The 27,477-nt window shown below is 38.2% G+C and overlaps 1 protein-coding gene across 2 annotated transcripts in view; it reads right to left on the reverse strand.

Annotated features, from left to right (window-relative positions):
• The window catches only part of focad (focadhesin), a 363,839-nt gene that overhangs the window by 226,500 nt on the left and 109,862 nt on the right, over positions 1-27,477 (reverse strand). For both annotated transcript variants that reach the window (XM_039759173.1, XM_039759172.1), the window contains 2 exons: positions 13,243-13,347; positions 4,798-4,899 (listed from right to left, as the gene is read on the reverse strand). In XM_039759173.1, coding sequence (XP_039615107.1) covers positions 4,798-4,899; positions 13,243-13,347 — 207 coding nt within the window. The remainder of the gene's footprint in view (positions 1-4,797; positions 4,900-13,242; positions 13,348-27,477) is intronic.

Consider the following 27,477-nt stretch of genomic DNA (forward strand, 5'->3'; position numbering starts at 1 on the left):
TTGAAGAATCAGAGTCAAGAGGCAGTGTGCTACGTTCTTGGAGGAGGAAGGAGAACTGTGCTTGGTGTATTTTTTGTTGTTATTCTTGTGGAGAAGGTGTTGGAGCTCAATAAAAAAAAAACACTTCATTTAACCACAAAGAGGGCTTATATGTGTCTGAGATGCTGAGAGGCTGCAACACCCCCTAAATTGATCACATATTACAATTTAAATACTAAAACACACACCAGAGTAAATATTTTAAAAAAAATAATATGATGTTACCTGAATAAACTAAGCTCATGAATCTGTTTTAAAAGCTCTATGCTAGTGACCAAATTAAACTGATCACATATTACAATTTAAATACTAAAACACACACCAGAGTAAATACAGGTAACGGTCATAAAATTCGAATATCATGACAAAGTTGATTTATTTCAGTAATTCCATTCAAAAAGTGAAACTTGTATATTAGATTCATTCATTACAAACAGACTGATGTATTTCAAATGTTTATTTCTTTTAATTTTGATTATAACTGACAACTAATGAAAGTCCCAAATTCAGTATCGGGAAAATTAGAATATCAATTAAGACCAATGCAAAAAAAGGATTTTTAGAAATGTTGGCCAACTGAAAGGTATGAACATGAAAAATATGAGCATGTACAGCACTCAATATTTAGTTGGGGCCTGGATTCGGCGTGGCATGGAGTCGATCAGTCTGTGGCACTGCTCAGGTGTTATGAGAGCCCATGTTGCTCTGATAGTGGCCTTCAGCTCTTCTGAATTGTTGGGTCTGGAGTATTGCATCTTCCTCTTCACAATACCACATAGATTTTCTATGGGGTTAAGGTCAGGCAAGTTTGCTGGCCAATCAAGAACAGGGATACCATGGTCCTTAAACTAGGTACTGGTAGTTTTGGCACTTTGTGCAGGTGCCAGGTCCTGCTGGAAAATGAAATCTGCATCTCCATAAAGTTCGTCAGCAGCAGGAAGCATGAAGTGCTCTAAAACGTCCTGTTAGACGGCTGCGTTGACCTTGGACCTCAGAAAACACAATGGATCAACACCAGCAGATGACATGGCACCCCATACCATCACTGACTGTGGAAACTTTACACTTGACCTCAAGCAACATGGATTCTGTGCCTCTCCTCTCTTCCTCCAGACTCTGGGACCTTGATTTCCAAAGGAAATGCAAAATCTACTTTCATTAGAGAGCATAACTTTGGACCACTCAGCAGCAGTCCAGTCGAGACGCTTCTGATACTGTCTCTTGTTCAAGAGTGGCTTGAGACAAGGAATGCGACAGCTGAAACCCATGTCTTGCATACGTTTGTGCGTGGTGGTTCTTGAAGCACTGACTCCAGCTGCAGACCACTCTTTGTGAATCTCCCCTACAGTTTTGAATGGGTTTTGTTTCACAATCCTCTCCAGGGTGTGGTTATCCCTATTGCTTGTACACTTTTTTCTACCACATCTTGTCCTTCCCTTCGCCTCTCTATTAATGAGCTTGGACACAGAGCTCTGTGAACAGCCAGCCTCTTTAGCAATGACCTTTTGTGTCTTGCCCTCCTTGTGCAAGGTGTCAATGGTCGTCTTTTGGACAACTGTCAAGTCAGCAGACTTCCCCATGATTGTGTAGCCTACAGAACTAGACTGAGAGACCATTTAAAGGCGTTTGAAGGTGTTTTGAGTTAATTAGCTGATTAGAGTGTGGCACCAGATGTCTTCAATATTGAGCCTTTTCACAATATTCTAATTTTCCGAGATACTGAATTTGGGACTTTCGTTAGTTGTCAGTTATAATCACCAAAATGAAAAGAAATAAACATTTGAAATACATCAGTCTATGTGTAATGAATGAATCTAATATACAAGTTTCACTTTTTGAATGGAATTACTGAAATAAATCAACTTTGTCATGATATTCTAATTTTATGACCGGCACCTGTAGTTTTAAAAAAGTAATATGATGTTACCTGAATAAACTAAGCTCATGAACCTGTTTTAAAGGCTCTATGCTAGTGACCACAGTAAACATTTAAAGCAATTTAACACACATAAAACTGAATGTGTATTCTTATCCATGTTACAGTTCCATTAGCAAAACAACCAATGAGAGTAAATCCAAGAATACCGTATAGATGTGTATGCATACAATGTGGTAAGTGATTAAATGTGGGCAAATCAGGTGATATGCTCAAACTGTAAAGTATGATACCACTTCTAAATGTGAGGGTTATCACAAGTGTGTTTGGCAACTTTGAAAGCTGTTGTTTCCTGGATCTCCAGAGGACAAAATAAATGTATCAGATACAGATGATGCCTCATAGAATCTTAATCTGCTCATAAATAACAGATTGCAATAGTAACTAATTCAACAGAAGTGCACAGCAAATACTCCAGCAATACATGACTGAAACCAAGTTACAAGGTGCAATTGGGGTCTTTTTGTCAGTTATGATGGGTTGGTGATTTTGTTTACACTTATTTTATATCAATGCATAATTCTAAAGCCTGTAGTTGAAATATACTTATCAACAAAACCTTTACTCCAAATGCCTTATGAACAATAGATCATGAGTGAAAAACACACTTTCTTAGTTATGAGGTGTTTACATTATATGACAATTTAATTGTCACTTCACATTGAGAAACAGTAACAAGAAATTCCTTTAAAACCATTCACTGATGCACTGATAGAGGGATTTCCTACAGTTTACATACCTGAAAATAATGTTTTTATTGTCAAATTATTATGCTTCAGAAAGTTCATTAGGGAATTAAGCACACTGTAATATTACTGAGTTGGCGGTTTTTCTACAGAGCAATTGATAAAGTTAATGGGTATCTTGATAAAAGTGTCCAGAGTCTGCAAACTGGTAATAAATAAGCCTGCATTTGTGTCTTTATTTTTATCTTATTTAATATTGATTGTTTTTTGCCTTCAATCTTTAAAAAAATAAATCAGAGTATAGCATCAAGTCAATGCAAAGTATGGGATATTGATCTGGTAAGTTAAGTAGCACAGGGAGTTGTTAATCAGTTTTAGCTGCTTTGGTGTTAATGAAATTAACAACAGATACAATAGAGGGGCAACAACGAGATGACCCCCAAAACAGGAATGGTTTAACAGCTAGAGGCCACTGACATTTTTCCTTCCTCATCTGTATTTTCACTAGTTTTGCATTTGGCTACGGTCAGTGTCACTACTGATAGCATGAGTTGATACCTGGACCCTACAGAGGCTGCACAGATAGTCCAACTTCTCCAGGATGGCACATCAATACATGCCATTTCCAGAAGGTTTACTATGTCTCCAAGCACAGTCTCAAGGGCATGGAGGAGATTCCAGGAGACAGGCAGTTACTCTAGTAGAGCTGGACAGGGCCATAGAAGTTCCTTAACCCATCAGCAGGACTGGCATCTGCTCCGTTGGGCAAGGAGGAACAGGATGACCACTGCCAAAGCCCTACAAAATGACCTCCAGCAGGCTACTGGTGTGAATGTCTCTGACCAAACAATCAGAAACAGACTTCATGAGGGTGGCCTGAGGGCCAGATGTCCTCTAGTGGGCCCTGTGCTCACTGCTTGGCACCATGGAGCTCGACTGGCATTTGCCATAGAATACCAGAATTGGCAGGTCCACCACTGGAACCCTGTGCTTTTCACTGATGAGAGCAGGTTCACCCTTAGCACATGTGACAGATGTGAAAGGGTCTGGAGAAGCTGTGGAGAATGTTATGCTGCCTGTAACATCGTTTAATTTGACCGATTTGGTGGTGGGTCAGTGATGGTCTGGGGAGGCATATCCATGGAGAGATGCACAGACCTCTACAGGCTAAACAACGGCACCTTGACGGTGATTAGGTATCAGGAAACCTTGGACCCATTGTCAGACTCTATGCTGGTGCAGTGGGTCCTAGGTTCCTCCTGGTTCATGACAGTGCCTGGCCTCATGTGCAGTATGCAGGCAGTTCCTGGAGGATGAAGGAATTGACTGGCCCCCACACTCACCTGACCTAAATCCAACAGAACACCTCTGGGACTTAATGTTTTGGTCCATCCGACACCGCCAGATTGCACCTCAAGTCTGTCAAGGAGCTCAGTGATGCCCTGGTACAGATATGGGAGGAGACCCTCCAGGACACCATCCATCATCTCATTAGGAGTATGCCCCAACGTAGTCAGGCATACATACAAGCACATGGGGGCCATACAAACTACTGAGTACGATTTTGGGTTTACTGCAATGACATTTCCGCAAAATGGACTTGCCTGCTTCTTCATTTTTTCATATTGATTTTTGGGTTGTCTTTGAATTCAGCCCTCTGTAGGTTGATAATTTTCATTTTGATCAAATGACGTGGCATTCTTTCATTTTTTTCCCATTGAGATCTGATGTGTGATTGCCCACTTATAGATGAGACAGCAGCAGATGAATTAGGTACACAAAACAATATTAAGAGACTGGCCTACTTGGCTTCTCTAATTTTTATTTCATTCAGTAGCAGAAAATGTCACAATGATTCTCTTATTTGTAAATATGATGCTCTTTAACTTGAAAAGAGGTATAAATTAAACCCCTCAAGGTGAAAATAGATAACATGGACCTTCATATCCAGGAGGTAAATGTATTTAAAATAAAAATATTTTGCTTACTGAATTTGCTTATCATGTTAAATAAAAAGTATCTAACAACATTTTGCAGAATGCCTTTGTTATAATTAAATATCTTGTCTTGTTCTCAACACATCAATACTTAACATCAGCTAACTTTATCATTAACCCATTTATGATGTCTGCTTACTTGACGTTCCCATAGTAAGGTCATAAGTCGTAGCACTACAGGTCGAAGTTTTGGTGCATTTCCAAGCATCTGTAAGGCACGTAGAATTTGAGGTACACAAAACTAAAACAGAAAAAAATTTAAACAAATTAAAAAAATATTTCACAGGAATGTATCTGCACCTACCTCAAGGAGACCACACACCAATCAGCCACATCATTAAAACCACTGAATTATATTGATTATCTTGTAACAATGGTAACAGTCAAGGGGTAGGACATATTAGGTAGCTAATGAATAGTCAGTTCATGAGGGTGATGTGTTGGAAGCAGGAAAATGGGCAAGTCTAAGAATCTGAGCGACATTGATAAGGGCCATATTGTGATGGTTTGAGAATCATGGCAAACAGTTTAAGGTGTTGAATTTGCCTCCAAATTCCCCATATCTCAATCAAATTGAGCACCTGTGGAATGAGCTGAAAAGGAAAACAAGTTAGATCCATGGAGGCCCCACCTCACAACTTACAGGACTTAAAAGATCTGCTGCTAACATCTTAATGGCAGACACCACAGAACACCTTTAGAGATCTTTTGGCATCCATGCATTAGTGGATCAGAGCTGTTTTGGTGGCTTAAGGGGGGCTAACACAATATTAGGTAGGTGGTTTTATTGTTGTGGCTGATCTGTATAAAGTTCCTGATAACATTAATACAGTATAGGCTTTGTTAGGACACAGAAATCCTGAGGTGAAATGTCTGTGGTAACCTGATTAAGCTGTTTTAATCACAGATTAATGACACTTTTTCTGGTAATTATCCTGACACAGAGAGATCTTGGTAATTTTTTACTACCTTGGTGAAAAAAGAACCACAGTTAACCTTTATCAAACTTGATATTAAGGCTGGGTACCGATTATTTAAACAAAGGTTGTGCAACCAAGAAACATGTAATAAAATTCCCACGCCTTTCTTTTACAACCCAGTGTCAGCACTAGCTCCCCATGCTGTCTGCATAAGATAAACATGTTTAGATTCCGATACACAGCGGAAGACCCTATTAACTAGAATGTGGCCCCAACAAAAGGCTAAAGCAATTCTTCAACAGTAGGGTATGTAAAAAGCAACAAATGGACTGAGGGAGACCCAGAGCCAGCTGAGGCAGGCACTGAGAAACTTTAAAACTAGATAAGGACTTAATTACATAACTGGGTAAAGGGCCAGAAATCTTAAAACGACATTTAAAAGCTAGCTCAAAGCAAATGCTTCCTTGGATAAATGTTTAAATAAGAACTAAGACAGGGAAACTTAATAAATTAATGTATATCCTTTTTAAAAGAGAAGAAAACAAAGAATTTAGTAATTGTTGGTCATTAATTGCTCAGTGTCCAAATACACAAGAATACTTCCATCTTCTGTAAACCTTGTTTTATGAACTATTCATTTTGTTAATTATAACAAGTACGTTTAGTTTTTTTGACTAAAAATACTTAATAACACTGTCCAAAGTAATAAAACAGAGAGAGTTATTTAATCTGCGGTGGGCTGGCGCCCTGCCTACGGTTTGTTTTCTGCCTTGCACCCTCTGTTGGCTTGGATTGGCTCCAGCAGACCCCCGTGACACTGTAGTTAGGATATAGCGGGTTGGATAAGGGATGGAGTTATTTAATGTAATATTTGCCAACTTATTGATAAATGAAATCCATCTCTCCTTCCACATACCTGTAATACTGGCTTCTCCTCCCGGAAAGAAGCCTACTGAGGGAAGCACAATATCTTGCTGTCTTTTCCCTGCCAATCTCTGTCTATAAGATTTACTGTACCATGGGACTTCTCTGAGCCATGGTGATGGTTCTGTTGTTCCTGTCAAACTCCTTTCATATCAACATTATTTTACAATGTTTACAGGTCAAGAAAAACAGCTACAAGTTATGAAGTTAGTTCCCAAGCTGAGAAGCATAAAGAACTGACAATGTTGTTTCCAAAGTTCTAACTGTGCCACACACCAGCCCAGGTAAGATTGAGGAAATGTTAAGGCTGGAGTTATATTTCACGCGACGCATGCTGCAGCAGACACTCCTGCTACGCAAGTGTTGTAGTGTTTATACTTGCGCGCGTACTTTACGTAAATCTGGAGGAATCCACCAGGTGGCAATGCGAGATATTATCACAGTGAGAACATGTTTGAATTCTCTGTGTTGTGAATTGCCTGGAACACTCATTAAATTCTGATGACACCTTACCACAATATCTCTGAAAATTATGTTTATTGATTAAATCCATCAATCCAGGGATGTGTCCATTCCTGCAAGCATTGGGCACAAGTGAGAAACAATCCCTGGACGAGGCCTCAGCTCATCGCAAGGTGAATACAAGCACTCGCATACACTAGCATCATTTTAGCGGCACCAAATCCCCAAATCTGCATATCTTTGGAAGGAAACCAGAGCACAGTGTGGAATACAAGCAGGAAATACCAGCAACCTAACTCCCTGCGAGACAGCAGTGCTATAGCTACACCACCATGACACCTCCATGTGTGTAATTATTCCCCCATGTGTGTAATTATTATCAGTATTCATTATTTAAACAAAATTATGTGTAAAATGTAACATACACACTTTAATGCATTTCATCATGAAAGTGGTATCAAGTACAAATCTAAAGGTTCTAAATGTGCAGAGAGTTGGAATATCATACATGTCATGTGTTCTGTGTGGCGATCTATTGTTGCTTGCCACTGCTGTCAGGTCCAAGAAGCTCATAGCGATTTAAAACTGGGATGACGTTTACGATGGTCTGCATTAATGATAAAATAAACTACGAGGTTAAAGTGGACATTTCAAGATTAAAGCCGAAATTTCCACTTTAATCACAAAGTACACGTTTTCACTGTGTCCTTTATTTTTTTCTCAGTGGCTCAAATACAGCGCTATACATTATGTTGCTGTTAAGTTGCAAAAAAAAAAAAGACGGCACAAAAGATGGTATGTGAGACTTTTAAAATGTATCGTGTTATTACGATTGGGAATATGCGACGCTTGAATATAAAAGCACCATGAATGCATCTGTATGTCAGCATTTTGCTTCACCACATCAAAGCATTCATCCCATAGGATCTGCATAGAGGCTTTCTGTCACATGTAGATAGTAAACAGAGACACTGACGTCACGTTCCGACTTTTAGCACACTGCGCCCCCGACATTTTGCTGGTACTGCAACTCGCACACACGCATCGCACTAATTTGTGAGGACCTGCTCAGAGGATGCATGAAATGAACGCTGGGAACGTGTGGCAACCAGGATGCGGGCGCGTGCGCGTTCTGAACATGAAGTATAAATGAACCCTAATTGTGGTTCAAACCTTGGTGTAGGATTGAAGGGTATAGATTTTAAAAAGGTTACTTCAATGAAGAAATATCATTATTTGAACCCAATAAAACACCTTCCATTCCATTGCTTTCTATCCTTGAAGATATACAGTGGAACCTCAGTTTGCGAGCATAATTCATTCTGGAAACGTGCTTGCAGTCCGAAGCACTCGTATATCAAAGTGAATTTCCATAAGAAATAATGGAAACTCAGATGATTCGTTCCACAACCCAAAACTATTCATATAAAAATGATTAATAAAAAATATAAAGTAAAAATACATAAAACAAATTAACCTGCACTTTACCTTTAAAAAGTATAATGGCTGGTGTGAGTGAGTTTCTAAACTCTTGTGGGATTCCACCCAACGGAACGACACGCGGTAGAGTGCTCCAAAGCAATCACAGTCTCCCAGCGCTGTAACAGTTCGCCGTATAAGCGTATCCAAAAAGATCGCAGACATGCTGTAAGCGCCTGCCATCGATGGGTGATACAAGGAACATTATAAAGATCCCGCTCCCATAAATAACCGTGCTGTTGCTGTTTCAAGCTGAATAAAGCTGGTGTTGTTAAAGTACCGAGACTCAGCTTCATGTTTTGGGGTGCAAGACGGGGACTAGCACTTCACAGTGCGCACACACACAGTCACAATGCTGTAGTAAACAGTATACGCTCGTACGGCTGTTGACTATATGAGTGAGGCACGCAGACTCAGATGGAGAATAGTAGACGATTGCCCTCAAGAAAAGAGAGCGAGAGAGAGACTTGCACGAGCGAGCGAGATAAGGAGAGAGAGACAGACGCGCGCGAGCGAGAGAGAGAGAGAGACGTGTGCGGCGAGTGAGAGAGATAAGGAGAGAGAGAGAGACGCGAGCGAGAGAGAGAGAGAAGAACAATCTGCTCAGTTGTGCTCACATGACGCTCAGCAGACAAAGTGTACTACTTGTATTGCAAGACATCGCTCATTTATTAAGTCAAAATTTATTAAAAAAATTTAGCTTGTCTTGCAAAACACTAGTAATCCAAGTTACTCGCAAACCGAGGTTCCACTGTATAGCATTTCAATACACATGGATCAACAGATGTAAAAATGTAGTTTATTGTTCTTTGCTTATAACTTTATTTATACTTAACGTTTACTCCTATTTTTGTAAAAAACTGTGGTGCCCAAATGCAGATGCTTATTTTGTTTAATAATTAATCCAGGGCTTAATTATTATTATCATAGATTGTGGAAATTATCTACATGCATTCATTAATACTTGAATCCCTGAAGCCTATGTAAAAATTCATAATACCGGGATACCTCAAATTCCTTCACACATGTCCATTAGTGTTTTTTGTTTTGCAAATGTGCCAATCAGCACAAGCAGCCTGCTATCCCATCCCTCCCAGCTGAAGTCTGTTTATCTGGGTGTGAGGTGCCTGGAGTTGTATAGGGTAAATAATATATCATTATTTGGAACACATGCATGTTATGTGTTTCGTGTCTACAACAATCTATATAAATGCAGGATGACAGGAAATGCGAGGCAAGAAATGTTGAACACAAACCTAAAATAGAAACTTTTTTCATGTTATAGTACTAATGACAAAATTTTGACATGAAGTGTATAATGTGTGAAGACTGAAATCCAAATATCAAATAAACACTTTTACAAACAGTATACGTTTAACAAAACAAGTATACTCATATGCAAGAATATAACCAGAAAAAAGAAATCGGCTTAGGGTACAACACAGACTCATAATCAAAAGACTGCCGGTTCGACTCCAGGCGCTTCCCATAATTACCATTTTGCTGCTCTTATTGTTACTATAATAGAATAAAAACATAGATTTGATTTGAGTCTGTAACAGCCGGTATAAATTTATGGTACTTGTTAAAGGTTAGTGTTTTTTTTTTTTTTCTTATTTAGTCCGTTGTTTTTTCTTAGTCACATTCATACTCCCCCCAATCGGACACTGCTGTTTTCGAATAGAAGTGCTATAACAGAGTTGAACTCAGATGAGGATGAGGGTTCTATGTCAGAGAAAGAAAACAGAAGCCCTCCCTGCAAGAAATGTCCAGTCAAACATAAGAACAACACAGCTGCACCAATCGTAAAGCCGAAAGATGCCACCTTTTGGAGGCACCAACAGGTTGGGCATCATCCTGCCAGTCTATTTGCCGCACGCATGTCCTTCAACAAAACGGCAGGGTTTATAGAGCTCACCAAGGTATTGTGTAAAGTTCCGATTGTGAGTATGTTTTGTAATGGTCTTTATACGAAAAACATTTATATGTTACTTATATAAAAGCCACATTGAATGTTGTTTACCTATATTTATTTACTGATCTTCCTACAACGTAATGTCACAAGTAGACTACAAACCTTCCTCTGTTTGGTCAACACGGGCATGCTGACAAAGTACATGTGCAATGCTACTTCAGTACACAAGTGACTTCAGCTTTAGGTGGAAGCTCCTGGTGCACTTTACACAACTATTGTTACGGTTCTGCCTTTGTCTAGAAACGGCTTTATGACCTTGGTCTTGAGAAGTCTTTCTCCCATGGGATGACTGGGATGTTTTCCTGAATAATGAGTGGCACTGCACATGTACTTTGTCAGCATACCTGTGTCGATCAAACACAGGAAGTTCTGCAGTTTACTTGTTACTTTACACAGTAAGCAGATAAGTAAATAAATCACATGACAAATTTTTTTTCTGCTGGCAGCACAGAATTGTCATTAGTTTGTAATTTTTTTGCATTTCAGCAATATTTTCATGTAACATTTGTAAAATGCATATGTGACCATTCTGCAGAAAGTGCATTAACTAATAACGCAATAATCACACCTGATTTTCTACTGACCCCATTAAAAAATGATAGTTTTAAGTTTTGACGGGAAAAAAGTAATGCTGCGTCATTATGTCATACTAAATTTAATGTAATAACCCAAGGTATGGCAGAAGAAGGACTGACACATAGATACAAGCAGAGGCTTAATAGTCCTTAAAAGGACTGCTTATTGTCCCCTGAATATTCAAATGTAGCCATAGAAAGTTGAAGCCTATGTGGATTGAGCATAGTGGTGCAACGGATCACTGTTGATCCGTGATCCGAACCAATCCCTGTCCATGGTTCGGTATGCACGTGATCCGAAGGTCAGAGAAAAAAAAAAAAGTTCCACTGTATTGTGCGCGTGTCTCTCGCACACTAACTATGTCTATCTCTCGCGCACTGAACTGCAATTAAACTTCTCTCACACACTAATTCAACCTCTCTCACGCATTTTCGCTCGACTTTTGTCCGGTTTGCCGCTTCATACGCGTGGTCATGCACAGCGGTAGCAGTTTTAGCAGAGGAGCTCGACAATCCTCCAGCTTCATTAAAAAAAAAAGATTTAATCAACAATGTAACTTTCCCTGCAGAGTCAATATGCAGCACCAACAGGAGCAGACACATCTCCTCCTCAAAAGAAGTCGTCAATGGCGGAGCTTTTTGGCAAGACCTTTGCACAGAAGGACATGGTCAGAAAGGCTTTTGCTGACACCATCAAAGAGGAGGTGGTATCCTATGAGGCAGCAAGTGGCATTCCAGTCGATGGTGATCCACTGACTTGGTGGAAAAGCAACAAATGTAAGTACCCTCACCTTGCCACAATGGCAAGACACCATCTTGCTGTTTCTGGCACTTCAGTGCCTAGTGTGAGGGTGTTCACAACAGCAGGGGACATAGTTACAGCAAAGAGATCTACACTTTCCCCAGAAAATGTAGACATCCTCATGTTTTTGAAAAAAAAAATTGAAATTACAAGCTCAGGTCTGCTTTGCTTTCTTTCTTCTTTTTTGATGATGTGGACATAAGCTAGTTTTTATTTCTCTCTCCATCTTCAAAGTAAGAAGCAATGATGCCTTAAACTGCATTAAAGTTGTTTTTTATTGTGTCCACATTAAAGGAAATAGTTATCATGCCCTATACTGCACCTTAATTTGTATTTATATAATTGAGTGGAATGAGTCTTGAGTTGAATGTTTTTTAATGGGCAAAAAATACTTAACTAAATAAATGGAGAGTTAAATTTGTCTTGTCTTTTTTTTTTTTTTGCTGATCCGAAAATTGATCTGATCCGTGACTTAAAACCGTGATCCGATCCGAACTGTGAGTTTTTTGATCCGTTGCACCACTAATTGAGCACACACATTTTTTTCCCTAAACAGCTTGTTTCAAGTGTTGAATGTTAAGGTAGTTTTAGCTGCTTTGTCTCTTCCTTGTTTTCCATCTCTATTGTTGTACCAACATATGCTACTCTGTGTCTGAATGCCAAGAAACAAAGAAGGCTTCCTGTTGTGGTACATGATAAAAACGGTATACGGAAATGTCTAACAATGCCTTGTGCATCACTAATAGCAGTACTAAAAAAATATCTGATTTCAGGAATGCAGGGCATGAGCTATGAGGAATGACTGAAGGAGCTAAGCAAAGAGAGATTAAGTGGACATCATTGTTTGATTGTTGAAGTACTTAAAGTTATGAAAGGAATTAGTACAGTGGGCCAGAACTGTTACTTTAAAATTAATTCAGCAAAAACACTAACACAGTTGGAAACTTGTTAAAGGTACATTTTTTTGCAAATGTTAGTAAGTTTGTCTTTATAAACAGAATTATAGACACATGAAATAAATTACCAAGTAGTGTGGTGAAGAGCAGGAATCTAAAGACATTCAAAACTCGATTTGATGTTGTTTTAGGAGTTAAGCAGATAGGACTGGTTAGGTTTATTGAGCTGAATGGCTTGTTCTTGTCAAAAGTTTTGTAGTGTTCTAAAGTTAAAATATACTATTTACAATTTGTGTTGCATGATAATTGTGTGATCATAATTTACATACTTTTATGGAACAAAAACAAAAACCTGTAGTCTGTTACCTAAACAATATTTAGTTTACCAAATTATGATAGGATAAATTGCCAAAAAATGAATGCATTATTTTCTAAACTACAAAGTTTCTACCATCTTACAATTCAATATATTACAAAGCAAACAAATGATGTGGTAAGAGAAAAAAAAAAAAAACAAAAACCTTTTTCAGCAATGTTAGTATAAAACATACCTTATGAGTTCCCAAAACTGGTAAAGTATACAATAATTCATGCAAAAGCTCAGGATTGGTAACTTTTCCCAATTTGAACATCAGAACAGGAACAAGATATGGACCCTGTAACACACAAAATATTTTGAATTAATTTATGATTGTAAATATGCAGGTTTTGTATATCATATCACATTTGTGCAATTTATCCAGAAATCTAATCCTCATTTTACCAATCCACAATTTAACAGTTAAATTTCTACACTATATACAGTATGTCAGCACTTTCATATATCAATATTTTAGTATTTCCATGTAACTGACTTGTTTTTTGGTTAACAGGTGGCACCAAATAGCTACACAAACATGAGTTTAATACCAAGCCTTAATCCTCGACTTTGTGGAGTTTGCATGTTTTCCCCTAGGTTCAAATACATGCTTGTTAGGTTATCTGGCAACTATAAATGAATGAGTGTGAGAGTCTGCCTTTTGATGGACTGGTGTCTCATCCAAGGTTGGTTACAACACTGGGCCCAGTGTTGCCTGAGGGATCAACAGTTGAGTTTTTTGTCATCAGTGTAACCAAATGTAATTCACTGAAAGAAGGGGATAGTTAATAATGATATTGCAGTGTCCAGTGGGTTCTCACAGTAGCAAATTGGACTAGTAAGATAAGGTAACATTTCTGGAAGTAATAGATAAATTTCTTATCTTCTGTATAAATTTTATTATCTTTAGTTTTATGGTATATATGGATGATGTCTTTATCTAAAGACACAACATTAGTATATGGTAAAATTGCCTACATACATCTATAAATAAGTGAGGACACACTTTTGATTAAGTAATTTCAACATGATTAAAAGCTGACATGAAGCAGGTTGTGGATGTTGTGGATGTTGGTATACTGGACCAGGTTTTGTATATAATTTAATGAAGAAATACAGATAACTACAACTAATGAGAAGCATATTGTTAAAAAAATGTTATCTTGATGCTTCCGCAGCTTCAATGTTCGGTAATATTCTAAACAACCAGTCCGATTGTAGTGCTTAACTCAATAATGCTAATAGTGTAAAGAGTAAGGTAGAAAAATGTTATGCTAAAGTGAGAGCTGAAGCTGACATAGTGGCCTCAGAAAAGACAGTTAAGAAATCCTCTAGCTCTATTATACCTTGGAAGACCCAAAGACTGTCTGATGTAAAAAGAACATGCCAGAGAGCTAAAAGTAAATAGAGAAAAACTAAATTGATAGTCCACTATGAAATACTGAAGGCAAAAAAACTGAACATAACAATGCAGTTTGCCTTGAGCGGCAGTTTTATCTCTCTAAAATTATAAACGATATCGCTAGGAATCCAAGAGTTTTATTTTCAACTGCTAATCATCTTTAAACTCAGTTCACTCAATGGAATAACTCCTAAAACCTACTAGTGAAACTTTTTTCTTTTGCTACATTTTTTAAATCCAAAATATAATGATATTATTTCTTTTACCATTTAAGTCAGGGGTCTCTATACTGCCCGTGGGCCACATCCGGCCTGTGATATGATTTTATCCAGACCGCAAAAGAATTATGCAGAAATGCGCCAACTGGACTAAATTTCCAATGAGAATGCGCAAAAAAAAAAAAACACAGGGTGTGGACAGATTTCAAATGCATTAATTAAAATTGTATTCAAAATATATTGATATTCCATATTATGTTAATCTGCGGTGGGCTGGCACCCTGCCCTGTGTTGGCTGGGATTAGCTCCAGCGGACCCCTGTGACCCTGTAGTTAGGATATAGCGGGTTGGATGATTGATGGATGGATGGATATTATGCTAATATTAATATTATTCACAACTTCATTTAATGCTGAATCGTAATTATATACTTTGGGGTATTTCATTGTACTTTAAATATGGCGAGCTCTGCTGTTTCGTTGAAGGACATGCATGTGGCAGACTGACTGGCAGGACAACGGCCAACCTCTTGCAGCATCCAAATGGTACCATCTTGCGCCTTTACGCCTGGTGCAGCTGCCTTGTTCTTATGTGTGAGTGGATGTTTCTTGCAGGGAGTGCTTCTATTCTCTTTCTCCGATGTAGAATCCTCATCTGAGTTCACCTCTGTTATAGCACATCTTTATTTGAAAACAGCAGTATCAGAATATGAAGAGCATTAACATGACTGAGAGAATAAAACTGTTACAGACTCAAATCACATGTATGTTTTTACTGAATAATAGTAACAAATAAGAACAGCTCACTACTCAAAATGGTAATTTTGGGAAAAGCCCAGAATCGAACCCACGACCTCTTAATTATGAGTCAGCAGTTCTTACCGCTGCACCACCCAAGAGGTCATGTCAGCCTTGTACCCTAATCTGATTTCTTTTTCTTAGGTTATATCCTGGAATAAAAGCGCACTTGTTTTGTTATACAGGTACCTTTTGTGAAAATGATTATTTGATATTTGGACTTAAGCTTTTTGCCCGAGTTGAGCTGTGGCGGTGGGAGGATGGGATAGCAGGCTGCTTGCTGCTTGTGCTGATCGACACATTTGCAAAACAAAAGACGCTAATGGAGAGGTGCAAGGGAAATTAAGGTGTTTTTTTTTTTTATGAGTTTTTCTGTAGGCTTCAGGGATTCTAGTGTTAAGAAATTCTATGTTGTACTTGTGCCGTGCTGTTAATGCCGAAACCCAGTTCTTTTTCAGTTTCAACTGAAATTTACCCAGAAGGAGGTGATGGTCCAATGCTACATCTGCTCCTCTTCTCACTCACAAGTCCAGTAAGGATCTTCTACATTTCTTGCTTATGCAAGTCTATCTGATTTTATGTTGTGTAATATGGTGATACCCAGGTTGCCTTGTGAATTTTCCTGCGAGGGAAAATGCTTTCACTAATAACCAGGCAATTTGAGGCATACCAATCCACAAATCCATTTCTGTTCATGTCTCCCAGTCCGTGTCTCCCTATTATGTCTTCACATTCAATATTATCACTTTCAATATTAGCGTTGAAATGCCCCGTAATAATGTTGATGTCTCTCTTCGGGTATTTTTTTGCCACTGACTGCAATTGTAAAACACCTCCTTAGAGGGTTCCTCACTGTTGTTAGTACGGGTGTAGCACTGGGTTATGGTCGTGCAGATTTTCTTATGCCTGGTTCAAAAGAAGGCCATGTGCTTCCCCTTCCTTCAGAGCTTTTTGAGGTATTCTAGATAACATCAGCACCACTACCTGACTGTGTGGAGCATTTCCCTGTTTGTGTCCTGAGTATAATAACATTTCTCCTGTGCTCAGTTTCCTCTTCCAAGATTTTGTCCATCTTGTCTCACTGACGCCAAGCACATCGATTTTATAGTTTCTTATCTCTTTTGGTACTTGATAGGTTCTTCACATTTCAAACATGGTCCTTATGTTCCATGTTGCAATGTTAGTTACTTTGGCTGAGAAAATGGTACTCTGCCCTGTGGCTTTCAGAGTCCTCCCGCTTTCACCACCCGGCTTCCTCCCAAGAAGGACCTGTCTCTTACTGAAGCTATGATGACTAGAGTTTCTGTAGGCATTTCTGTAGCCATCTTCTTTTTTATGAAGTGGGATGGCTAGCCCTGCTACCCATCCATCCTCCTATTGCATTCAGGGCTGGGACCAGCATCGGCACAGTATAAAATTTTGATCAATTATTGTTAATCAATACATGGTCATTTTTATAATATAATACAAGTATATACTTAAATTAAGTCATATTAATGGAATATTAAAAGTATAAGGAAAAGGACTGAACATAACTAAAGGGTTAACTCTGTTAACTAAATACAGTTTAAAGCTTGAGCATGTGAAGGTTGCCTCATCTTAAAAGGAACCATCAAGATAATTAATTAGGTTAATATGAAGTAATTGAGTAATAAACACCCCCTTAAAAAGCAAAAACAAACTAGTGAGAAAGCCCAAACATCCCTATTATGAAACATGGATAAGATCGATGGGAAAACCTATAAGATACCGCTGTTAACAAATAAGTGTTTAGAATAATGGAAGAATAGACATGTATACCAAGTTACCGGTGGTTGTAGTCGATTGGCTAAGATGATAGAATTATGCATATTAAGAGTCACATGATGTAAAATATTAGATAAGTTAATAGTAACAGAAAAGTATAAAAGGCAATTAATTATATTATTGATTGCTCACTCCAAGGACTGAGACTTTTGTGCATATCTACTGTATGTACAAACAAAGAATTCTGCATTTTTATCTGGTCTCCATGAATGACTTCTTTGAAAATACAGGAAAGTTTTTTTTTTTAATTTCACAACAGTCTCTCTTTCTTTCTTTCAAAAAAACTCCCCAAAACAACTTTAATAAAACTCTTTTTATCATTAGCTATTTTGATGTTACATTTTGTCTGACATAATCTATGATGTGAGATTCTGGAAGCCGACAGTGGCACCGTGATGAACTTTGTCTCTGGTTGAATGTAAGCAAAAACAAGCAATATAATTAAATACCAAGTTTTATTATTAGCAAGCTGCAGTGGGCTGGCTCCCTGCCCGGGGTTTGTTTCCTGCCTTGCGCCCTGTGTTGGCTGGGATTAGCTCCAGCGGACCCCCGTGACCATGTAGTTAGGATATATGGGTTAGATAATGGATGGATGGATTATTAGCAAGGACTGTTTTCTATTTAGGAAACTGGCTGGAACAAAAACATTAAGCCATTGTGGCCCTCCAGGACCGTGTGTGAAGATCCCTGCTGTGATCTGTTTTTATGGTATGCTAATTCTTGATGTGTTTCTGCCTGCACAATGATTCATTCTTTTTCACATCAAGTGCATTTATGCCACATCTTGGTTTTAGTTTTCTGGAATTATTATAATTTTTGACTGCCATTAAATTATTTTAGAATTAATTTAATTAGTGAGAATCGTTCATTTTGAAAGAGGATTTTCATATTTGTATTGTGATTTGTCAAGTTTATGTTCTTCTGCAAAATGTCAATATTTTCTAAAAACATCCTTCACAAAAATATATGAACCCTATCACATGCAAAACATGCTTCCCATGAAGACTAAACCCATATAATTTTAAAAGTGCAATACACATACACTATATATGATAGTGGATACCAAAAGTCTGGCAAGTAAACAATTTCTAAATAGGAGACAACATGTTTAAATGTTTAAGCATGAGTTCATTCCGCCATAAGCTACGGCTTACAAATAACAGTGAGTCCTGAGTTAAGTTTGAGGAACAAAGCTTTCAGCAATAACACACTAATTTTCCAATGACAAAAGCTATAATGTGATAATTATTATAATACAGTTAATTCTAAAATAATATAAACTACAGTGAGAACTGTTCAACATTCCCGTTCAACATGCCTTTATAGTCAGCAAAAGTCTTAGTTTACTGTGCAGATCTTTGGTTTTATACTCTATGTTACAAGTTTGTCACTACTCCTGTTTTCTTATTATTACATGTAACAACCTTTAGCAATATACAGTTCACAGATGCAACGCAATTGGCACCTAGGAATACAGTCCACTACCTTACCACTTTACCCAGGTACAATGGTCACTGTAGCTACTTCTATATTGGGAGAGTTGTCTCTTCTTCACCTGATTAACCTAGCTGAGAAAAATAAATTGTTTCCCAACCCTCAGCAGCAAAACAGAACAGGAAATCGGGGCTTAATAAGTTTTAATCCTAAAGTATTACTTTGCCAAAAATTAAATAAATATGGCAATCCATATCATAAAGCATTGCTGTTTTTGTATTTCTGAAAACTGAGAAAGATCAGAAAACATTCAATATGAGTGTCAATTACTGGCAATTCTTACCTTATAGTTATTTGAAATTCAATTAGGCAAAGCATGTATGGTGACTTATCTCTTCCACTGAGATGTCTCTCTTTAGGTGACATCTCTCTTGCTGTCTTTGTGATTTTAAAAAAGCTTCCTTTCCTTATCCCCTGAACTGATCCTCAATAAAAATGGATCACAAAAATCTAAAATTCTGCATGTCTCATCTCTCAGGCTTTCTTGGAGGCTCAAGCATCTAAGACTGAGTCTCTGGAAAAGCCACGTTTAACCTTTCATCCTAATTTCTCTGCACTTCAGAAGCATAATTGTGTGGCTTCACATTCAGAAGTGGCGCTGGCATGTCAAAATTGAAACACACTTAAACAGGATCTTCGAAAACCTGTCAAAAACAGATCATACAGCCTCACACTCAAAATTTAAAAAAAGAAACAGGCTTCACACTCAGTAAGGGGTTATAGAAAAGTATGCTCATTAAATCATACAACACAGCAATTCTTATTGGTGAAAGCAAACATTCTAAAAACTATGGACTTATGTCTCAGAGTCGCCAACACTATTAATTTAGTACATATGCTCTTCAGTATACAATAGTACAAAATGTCAATTGTTTCAAATATCCAAGAATGTTGTGAAACAATAGCAAAAAGCATGAAAAAAAAAGTTTCAGAAGACAAATGCATTTTGCTTAGTCCTCAAATCAGTTAATTTCTCTTTATTCCTAAACATGATTTTAATCTTAACTACAATCTTAATGGGCAAAGAAAACTTTGTCAAAGTGGATGAGCTTGGACTACTTTTGGAGTCTCCATAGCTAACATAATTTAGATCAGACTCCAATCAGTAATCAGTAACCCAATTTGGATGTAAAAGTATAAATAATAAAAACAAGATAGTGTTCTTTTGATGTTATTTGTCTGATTTCTGCCATTTCAGATCTATCAAAAAGTAAAATGTAAATCCTGAATGCAGATATAACAACCACAATGGAGAATGCTTAGGTTACATGTGGAGCCTGTCTGGTAATACCATACTTCCCTGTCTAAAATGACCAGAATTAGACCAAACCTGCAAAAGCTTAAATCAACTGCATAATTTCTGCCTCTGGCTTGGATCCTAACTGATCCTTATCCCTCAATTTAATGTTCACACAAATATAGTGTTTTTTGTTAGCTGATTTTTTTATTGAAACAAAAATTCCTGAAATTGCATTTGAAAATGTAATATTTCTGCTTCTCACAAACAAAGTTGTCTTAATATCAGAATTTTAGTAATCAGATCAAACAACAGTATAATTTCACAATACTCAATACATATTCAATACCACAGCAAATAAATGAATTTCTTTTCCCAGCTTTTTAATTAAAATACCTCCATTATTTCAGTGTACAGGGTTGTGTCTTTTTGTGTAATTGAATAAAAATATATAAATAGTAATAGCACATTTAAAAGAGTGGTATATCAATCAAGTACTTGTCCAGCTCTCATTTAAGTAAAAACAATACTGACATTCATGAACATTAAATTTCAATGAAAGACTTGAGTTTAATTTGTGACAGACAAGAGGATTCCTCCAATATAACAGCAAATAGAGGGGATGTTATAATCTTGGAGTTCAACAAAAGATTTATGAAGAATGATACTATCATGGAGTACCTGATTTATCCTAACTATCCTGAACATTCTAATTTTATTCTCTGATATATTCTCTCCAATAACTGAAAAATACAAGTTTCACAGCCCCAAAATGATAGCTCTTGGAAAATCTTGAATTAGAAGCCAGTCATAAGCATCTGTAAATACGGGCTCTCCTCTACTGAATTCATGCATTGTCATTGTATGGTACAATGAGATTCAACATACAACTCCTCCATAAATTAATTTTCCTACAAAATGATAAAAAAGAACAATACTAACACAATAAAAAACAATTAAAAATATACAATATGAAAGCATAAGTACAATATACATGTGCAGATAGTGCAAATGGTTTATAAAGTGGCTCGGGTTGTGCAATATTACAGTTGAAGTGGAAGTTAATATTGAGGTAATTGTAATTATAAGTACAAACATACCAAGAGCACTTCATGGACTGATTAAGTGAGTTTATAGCTCTTATGATGAAACTGTTTCTGAGTCTTGGGTTCTGTGCAGGAAAAGCTCTGAAGCGTTTGCCAGATATGAGAAGTTCTAATAGACTGTGGCATGAGTGAATGGAATCAATGTAGACGCTGGTGGCTTTCCTGAGGCAGCATGTGCTATATCCCAACAATCCTCTGCTCTCTCGACACAACCCGCTGTAGAACTTTCCAGTCAGCTGTGATAGCACACACAGATACAATGGGTTAAAATACTCTCAGTACAACAATAAAACAACTATGGTATTTGAAATTGTTTGGCCATTTTGCACATCATGACATTGTTACAGAATGATTACAGTCAAGTGCCTTAAATTTGTGAACAATATGCAATTAATTTCAGTGTATTTGATTAAGCCAGCATCATGGGTGTGAGTCTAAAAAATAATGGAAGACCACACAGAAAAAGGAGCACTGCTTTGATGCCGAGTGCTGCCTGTTTGTAAAACTGAGCAGAAGCATTCGTACAGATGGTGTGCGGCTGCTGTAATAATGTACATGATCATGGAAACAGGTGTATACACCTTTTATACACGAGGCCCCTGGTATTTTAATTGTCCAAATTTTTTATTTTTTTTATTTATTTGTCCCATCTTCAAAGCTTCCTGTGTGAATTCAGTCTTACCTTAATTCTGTTGCTCAGTTTTCAGAGAATGTTAAATGAGTGATCAGACTTTTGTTATTGCTTACCCTGTGTACAAATCCAGAATCAGAAAATGAACTGGACTGATGTTACTTGTAGGCAGTTAATTGACTGAGAGTCTGCATTTCATGTGACAAATATTAAGATTAGATTAGATAAACTTTATTAATCCCAAGGCGAGATTCACTATGCAAACAGCAGCAGAAACAGAAAAACAAGGATAACAGAATGACGGGACAAATAATACAGCCAATTAATCAATATGTATGGGCGGACGGACAGGCAGACAGAATTCTAAACTGAACTTAAAATTATGGCAGCATAAAATTGACAGATGTAATGTTCAGGATATTTTTGTGGATTCTGCTGAACACTGGAAGATCATGTGAACCACCTTATCCCTCTACTAGTAATCACATATTTTATAATTTTGTAGCTTGTTGATGTTTAAGTTGCTAGGTGGTAGAGTTTCAAATGTGGAACATAGATTCTCTTCTTTGCTATTAGGATGCTTCTCACTCTCTCTCTCACTCATTCTTCATGCATGAGGCAGCAGCACTGTAGCTGTAAATTTGGCTATAAAGTTGCTTACAGCCTGTAGCTGATCTTGCCTGTTCCTCTTCTTTTCAGCCCTTCAGTCTCACTTCAACTTGTGAAGAAATGGAAAAACAGCAAAAAAGGAATTTGAACAGCGGTCGATGCTGAACCTATTTACACAACACAGAGTATGACAGTTCTAAGTTTACACAAGTGTGTGTATTAAGAGGGGCAAGATTGCGTTGGTTTGGACATGTGCAGAGGAGAAATGCTGGGTATATTGGGAAAAGGATGTTAAATATAGAGCTTCCAGGCAAGAAGAAAAGAGGAAGGCCTAAGAGAAGATTGATGGATGTGGTGAGAGAGGACATGCAGGTGATGGGTGTGACAGAGCAAGATGCAGAAGACAGGAAGATATGGAAAAAGATAATCCACTGTGGCAACCCCTAACCAGAGCAGCCGAAAAAAGAAAAAGACAATGCCATGGACCACGTATCTACTCTTCTCTCCACAAAGCCGCCAGTTGCACAGGAGGGCTCCACTCAACCTACCAAACCCAGTGTAACTGGTGGCCCAGGTCCATGGTGTGGCCTTACACTGCACTAAAATAATAAAGGCACTCAACTCAACCCCTCAATAAAACCCAAGCCTTCTTTTACAACAGGAAATTAAAACAATAAGAACCTTAAAATGACAATTAAAACCCCAATAAATTGTCCATTAAAAACTTCAAATCCTAAAATGTCCTTTTCTTGCCTGAGTCTGTGGGTTCTTAAAATGAGTCTGACACCTAACAAACTTGCTGTCTTCTCTTCTGCCCTTCGGTCCTCACCACTTTGGCTCATCACACCACTTCCACCAAATGTGACGGTGCAGGTTGCCTCCATACTCCCTTCTGCGTCCTGGGAGCCTCATTTTCCTAGTTCATCTCAGTTTTGACCAATGTGCCCTCTAAGCTGAGCACGTGAGTGATCGCCCACACGAATTCAGAGCGTCGCTCATACTTCCCGCACGATCGCTCATTCCGACGGCGTCGATCATACTTATCGCGAAAATTGGTGCTCATAAATTTTTGGCTTAAACAAAATGTCACTCACTATATGCTACTCCTTAGAGGGAACATTGGTTATGACTATTTAATATCTGGTGTAGCGTGTGGCTGGGGCTCTTGCCCGGCTGGGACGCTTCCACACTGGGAGGACCGGGGGAGCAACCATGGCCACAGCGTTACCACCCCTGGGACGCTAGATGGCAACCCCCCTGGGTTGTAGCAATGCCTCAGACTCCCGCAGGACTGCATGGGAGTTGGAGTGTGGTGCAGCCCTGTTGAGATCCGCAGGCACTGACAGGGGGTGCTGCAGCAGGAGCTGCTGAGCCCTTATGGGCAGTTCTTCCAGCACACCAGGAAGTGCTGCCGGAAACGAGTAATCAAGCACCTGGAGCACTTCCGGGTGCATTATAAAAGCAGCCAGCAGCCAGAGTCGGGAGGAGGAGTGACAAAGCTTCACCCAAGGAGTGAAATAGGAGAAGTATAAAGGAAGAGACTTATGATATTGTGCTGTGCTTGTGCTATACATGTGGGGAACGGGGAAGGCGTTTCCCACAAGGGAAAAAGAAAAATAAACAGAGTGTGTCCCACGTGTGCCTGTGTCATGTGGCCACACCAGGTTCAAGTTGCTCCTCGGCTGAGACAGGGAGCCTACAGCCAACACCGACCGTCACATAAGTATGGCAAGTTCCCAAATGAAAAAAATAAGACAATAAATGTATAAAAAAAATGTGTCACTCTTCCTAAATAAAAATACAGAAGGGAAGATACCACAAAAAAAACTGTGCTTTCAATTATAAGATCTACAAAAAAATATTTACAAAGAGAAAAATCAGTGTATATTCAAAAAGTGCACCACAAACCCAACTTATATAAATACCTCCACCACAGCTACAGTATACTATGACAATAAATTATTTTTATCTATATGTACAAAAAGAAAATATACACAAAAAAATAAGGCACAACCCGTTATGCTTAATGTGCTTTTTAGATTGAGCTACCCTAAAACACCCATCATGACTCGGTCAAAAGATGACCCCTGCAGGCAGTAAGTGCCTTTTATATTTGGCAATGTTTTGGTGACAAATCATAGAACCCTGTGTCACCTTCTAAACCATGGGTTTTCAACCTTTTTGAAAATGCACCCCCCCACTTCGTGTGTACTTTGGACTCGAGCCCCGCTTCCCCTCAAACACTCAAAAAAATACATCAGGATGCACACATCATAATAATATAGGCTATGCATGATAAAAACACATCACAATGCAGGTTGTTTACATTCATCATATGATTAGTTTCTGATACACCATCTTATGAATTTGGGATTCAATGCTGTGAGTAAATGTGAGCAGTACTTGCTTTTGATGTACAATAGGATGGAAAACGTTGCTTCACAGAGCAAAGTTGATGCAAATGGAAAAAGTACATGAACTGCAAGTTTTGATTGTTCAGAATATTCTGCATTAGCTGTCATCCAAAACTAAATCAAAAACTGCCTTCAGTGTTTGAGCACTTAAAATTTCCAGAAGAGCATTTGGTTCATCCGATGGAAGTTGATGCCCCACATTTGAAATAAAAGGATTACGAACCCAGTCACGCTGATCCCAAAACTGCTGCTCAGGAAAATATTTACTGAAATATGCAGCAAGGTCTTGTAGGTGAACAGCAATGTCCATTTTTATAGTATTGATGCCAAGTTCATTCTCAGTGATAAATTTATCCAAAGTGGGAAACATTTTCACATTGCCCTGCTCTGTTTGCAATCTCCATCTCTCTAGTTTTTCATAAATCCCTTAACTTTGTCGGATGCCATTAGCAAATTTGAATTGGGCCCCTGAAGTGATGAATTAAGTGTATTGAGTCTATCAAAGATGTTCAAGAGGTATGCAAGATGAATGAGACATTTCGCATCAGCAAAATCTTCCGCATAGGAAGATGCACTATCAAGAAGGAAAATCGGCATTTCGTCTCTTATTGGAAATAATTTATTAAGGACTTTTCCTCTGCACAGCCATCTCACTTCAATATGCAGGAGTAAGGATTCATGTTCGGACCCCATTTCTTTACACAGCTGGCCAAAAAGTCTGGACTTTGTTGGACGAGTTTTAATGTAATTTTAATTGCAGTATGCACCACATTGTTTCATTCAAAAGGCAGGGTTTTTCCCCCATACACTTTCCTTCTAGTTCACAGCAAAACAACAAATCTTCGTTGAGTTTTCCATTATAGCAGTAGCGAACAAAAACAAGAAGTTGAGAAGCACTGGAAATATCTTTTGACTCATGAATTTCCAATGAAAATTTTCCCCCATCCTTAATTCTCTGTTTTAGTTGGCATTTAACATTATTTACCATGTCACTTATGCGGCAGCTAATTGTGTTATTTGTTAGTGGAATTTTCTCAATATCACTGACAAATTTATCTCCGTGCGAAGTTCTAGAAATCACCATTGCTGCTGGATGAATTAGAGTCTGCAATCATGTATGACTTTTTTGCTTTAAGGAATCAAATACGCCACTTTTTGCTTTAACTGGTATGGTGGTTTGACTGAGCATAGTTTGTTTTTGGCTTGCCAACCCCGACTCTTTATGGCAAAAAAAGTCAGTACGTTTATCTTTGAGGTTTAGGTGCTTTGTGGTCAAGTGTCTTATTAATTTAACAGGTTTCAGACTGTCATTTGCAAGTACCTCAGAACATATAACACATTGTGGACGCTTTTCGCTATTTACTATGAAACAAGCAAACCCTATTTTATGTACCCTTCATCTTAGTTCCTTCGCTTGCTTGCACTTTTGACAGCGTGCCTCCTCTGTTTCGATGCTAGCCTGAATTTGATGTAGATAGGTCAACATCGTCGGGATCAGAGGTGGACTCGGTTGCCACTACCCTGACATCTTTGTTGCTGTCAGTTACATTAGTAGTATTTCCATTGCCTACTTCACTTTTTTTATTGTTTTTATTGTTTCATTATTACCATGAACTTTTTTGCCTTCTACAGATTTGTCCTTTGCTAGAAAGCAGTATGCACAAACGAATGGTCACCAGTGACTGCAAAACAGATATGGTTATTATTGTAAAATTGCCCCTCCTAGAGACCGAATAATGAACTAGTGACTTTCAAAGATAAGATTTCACACTGAATTTTCGATCAAACTTCGTGTCCCTGTTGACATGTGTCCATGCCCCACAACTTGAAAATCCCTATTCTAAGCAATCGCAGGTGATGCAAGCATGATACTACAACACAATGCATCTGTCTCTGCAAGTTGTTTAATAAAACACAGACAGCCTCATGGGGGCAGATGTTCACACACACACGCGAATAAAGTTAGAGCACTTTTCATTCCAGTTAAGTTAATACCTCTTCTTCCAATCCTACAATTAAAATGAAACTCTGAAATCCCTTTTATTTCCCGTAGTAAACTAAATGCTTCACACCTCTTTTCTCTTACTTTAGCTGTGGAGGGCAGTGAGCCACTGGCAGGGAACCAGGATGGGTATGAAGACATGCTGAAATGCTAGCCAAAACATCATCTTGCCTTCTCATCTGCTCAAGTAAATGCCATTCTTTCTTTTCTGTTCTCCTAACCTTGAAACACGCAGATATGTAAATAGTTATTTTTTTTCTTTCTTTGGTAATACCTGGGTAGGCACTAGTGATGAGCGAACAACATGGTGTTCACCTCCAGTTGAGAGTAATTACAGAAGTATTTGCAAATATTGCAGAATTTGGCGAAATGCACTGAAGTCAATGCTGACAGACCAACTGAACTACAGTAGATTTGACTGGATTATAATGGTGCAATCATCTTTAAACTGTCCCTGAGAGCTAGGCAAACATCTACCAACTGTACCTGTTATTGTGTTACATTTCATTAAAACAAAGTGGAAATGCTGAAATCGTAGCCAACTGTCAGAAAAAATATGTAGGTTGTTTTATGTTGAGAAACTACTGCTTCATGTGCAATTCAGAAAGCAGCCCAGAGGCAGCTCAACACTCGTTACAGCCACACTGTGGTAGCACACAGGGACAGATGTTTTATGTTGATTTATGTGAGAAACTATAGCTTTGTGTGCTTT

This window comes from Polypterus senegalus, chromosome 7 (genome assembly GCF_016835505.1).
Source record: "Polypterus senegalus isolate Bchr_013 chromosome 7, ASM1683550v1, whole genome shotgun sequence".
Classification (NCBI taxonomy): Eukaryota; Metazoa; Chordata; class Cladistia; order Polypteriformes; family Polypteridae; genus Polypterus; species Polypterus senegalus.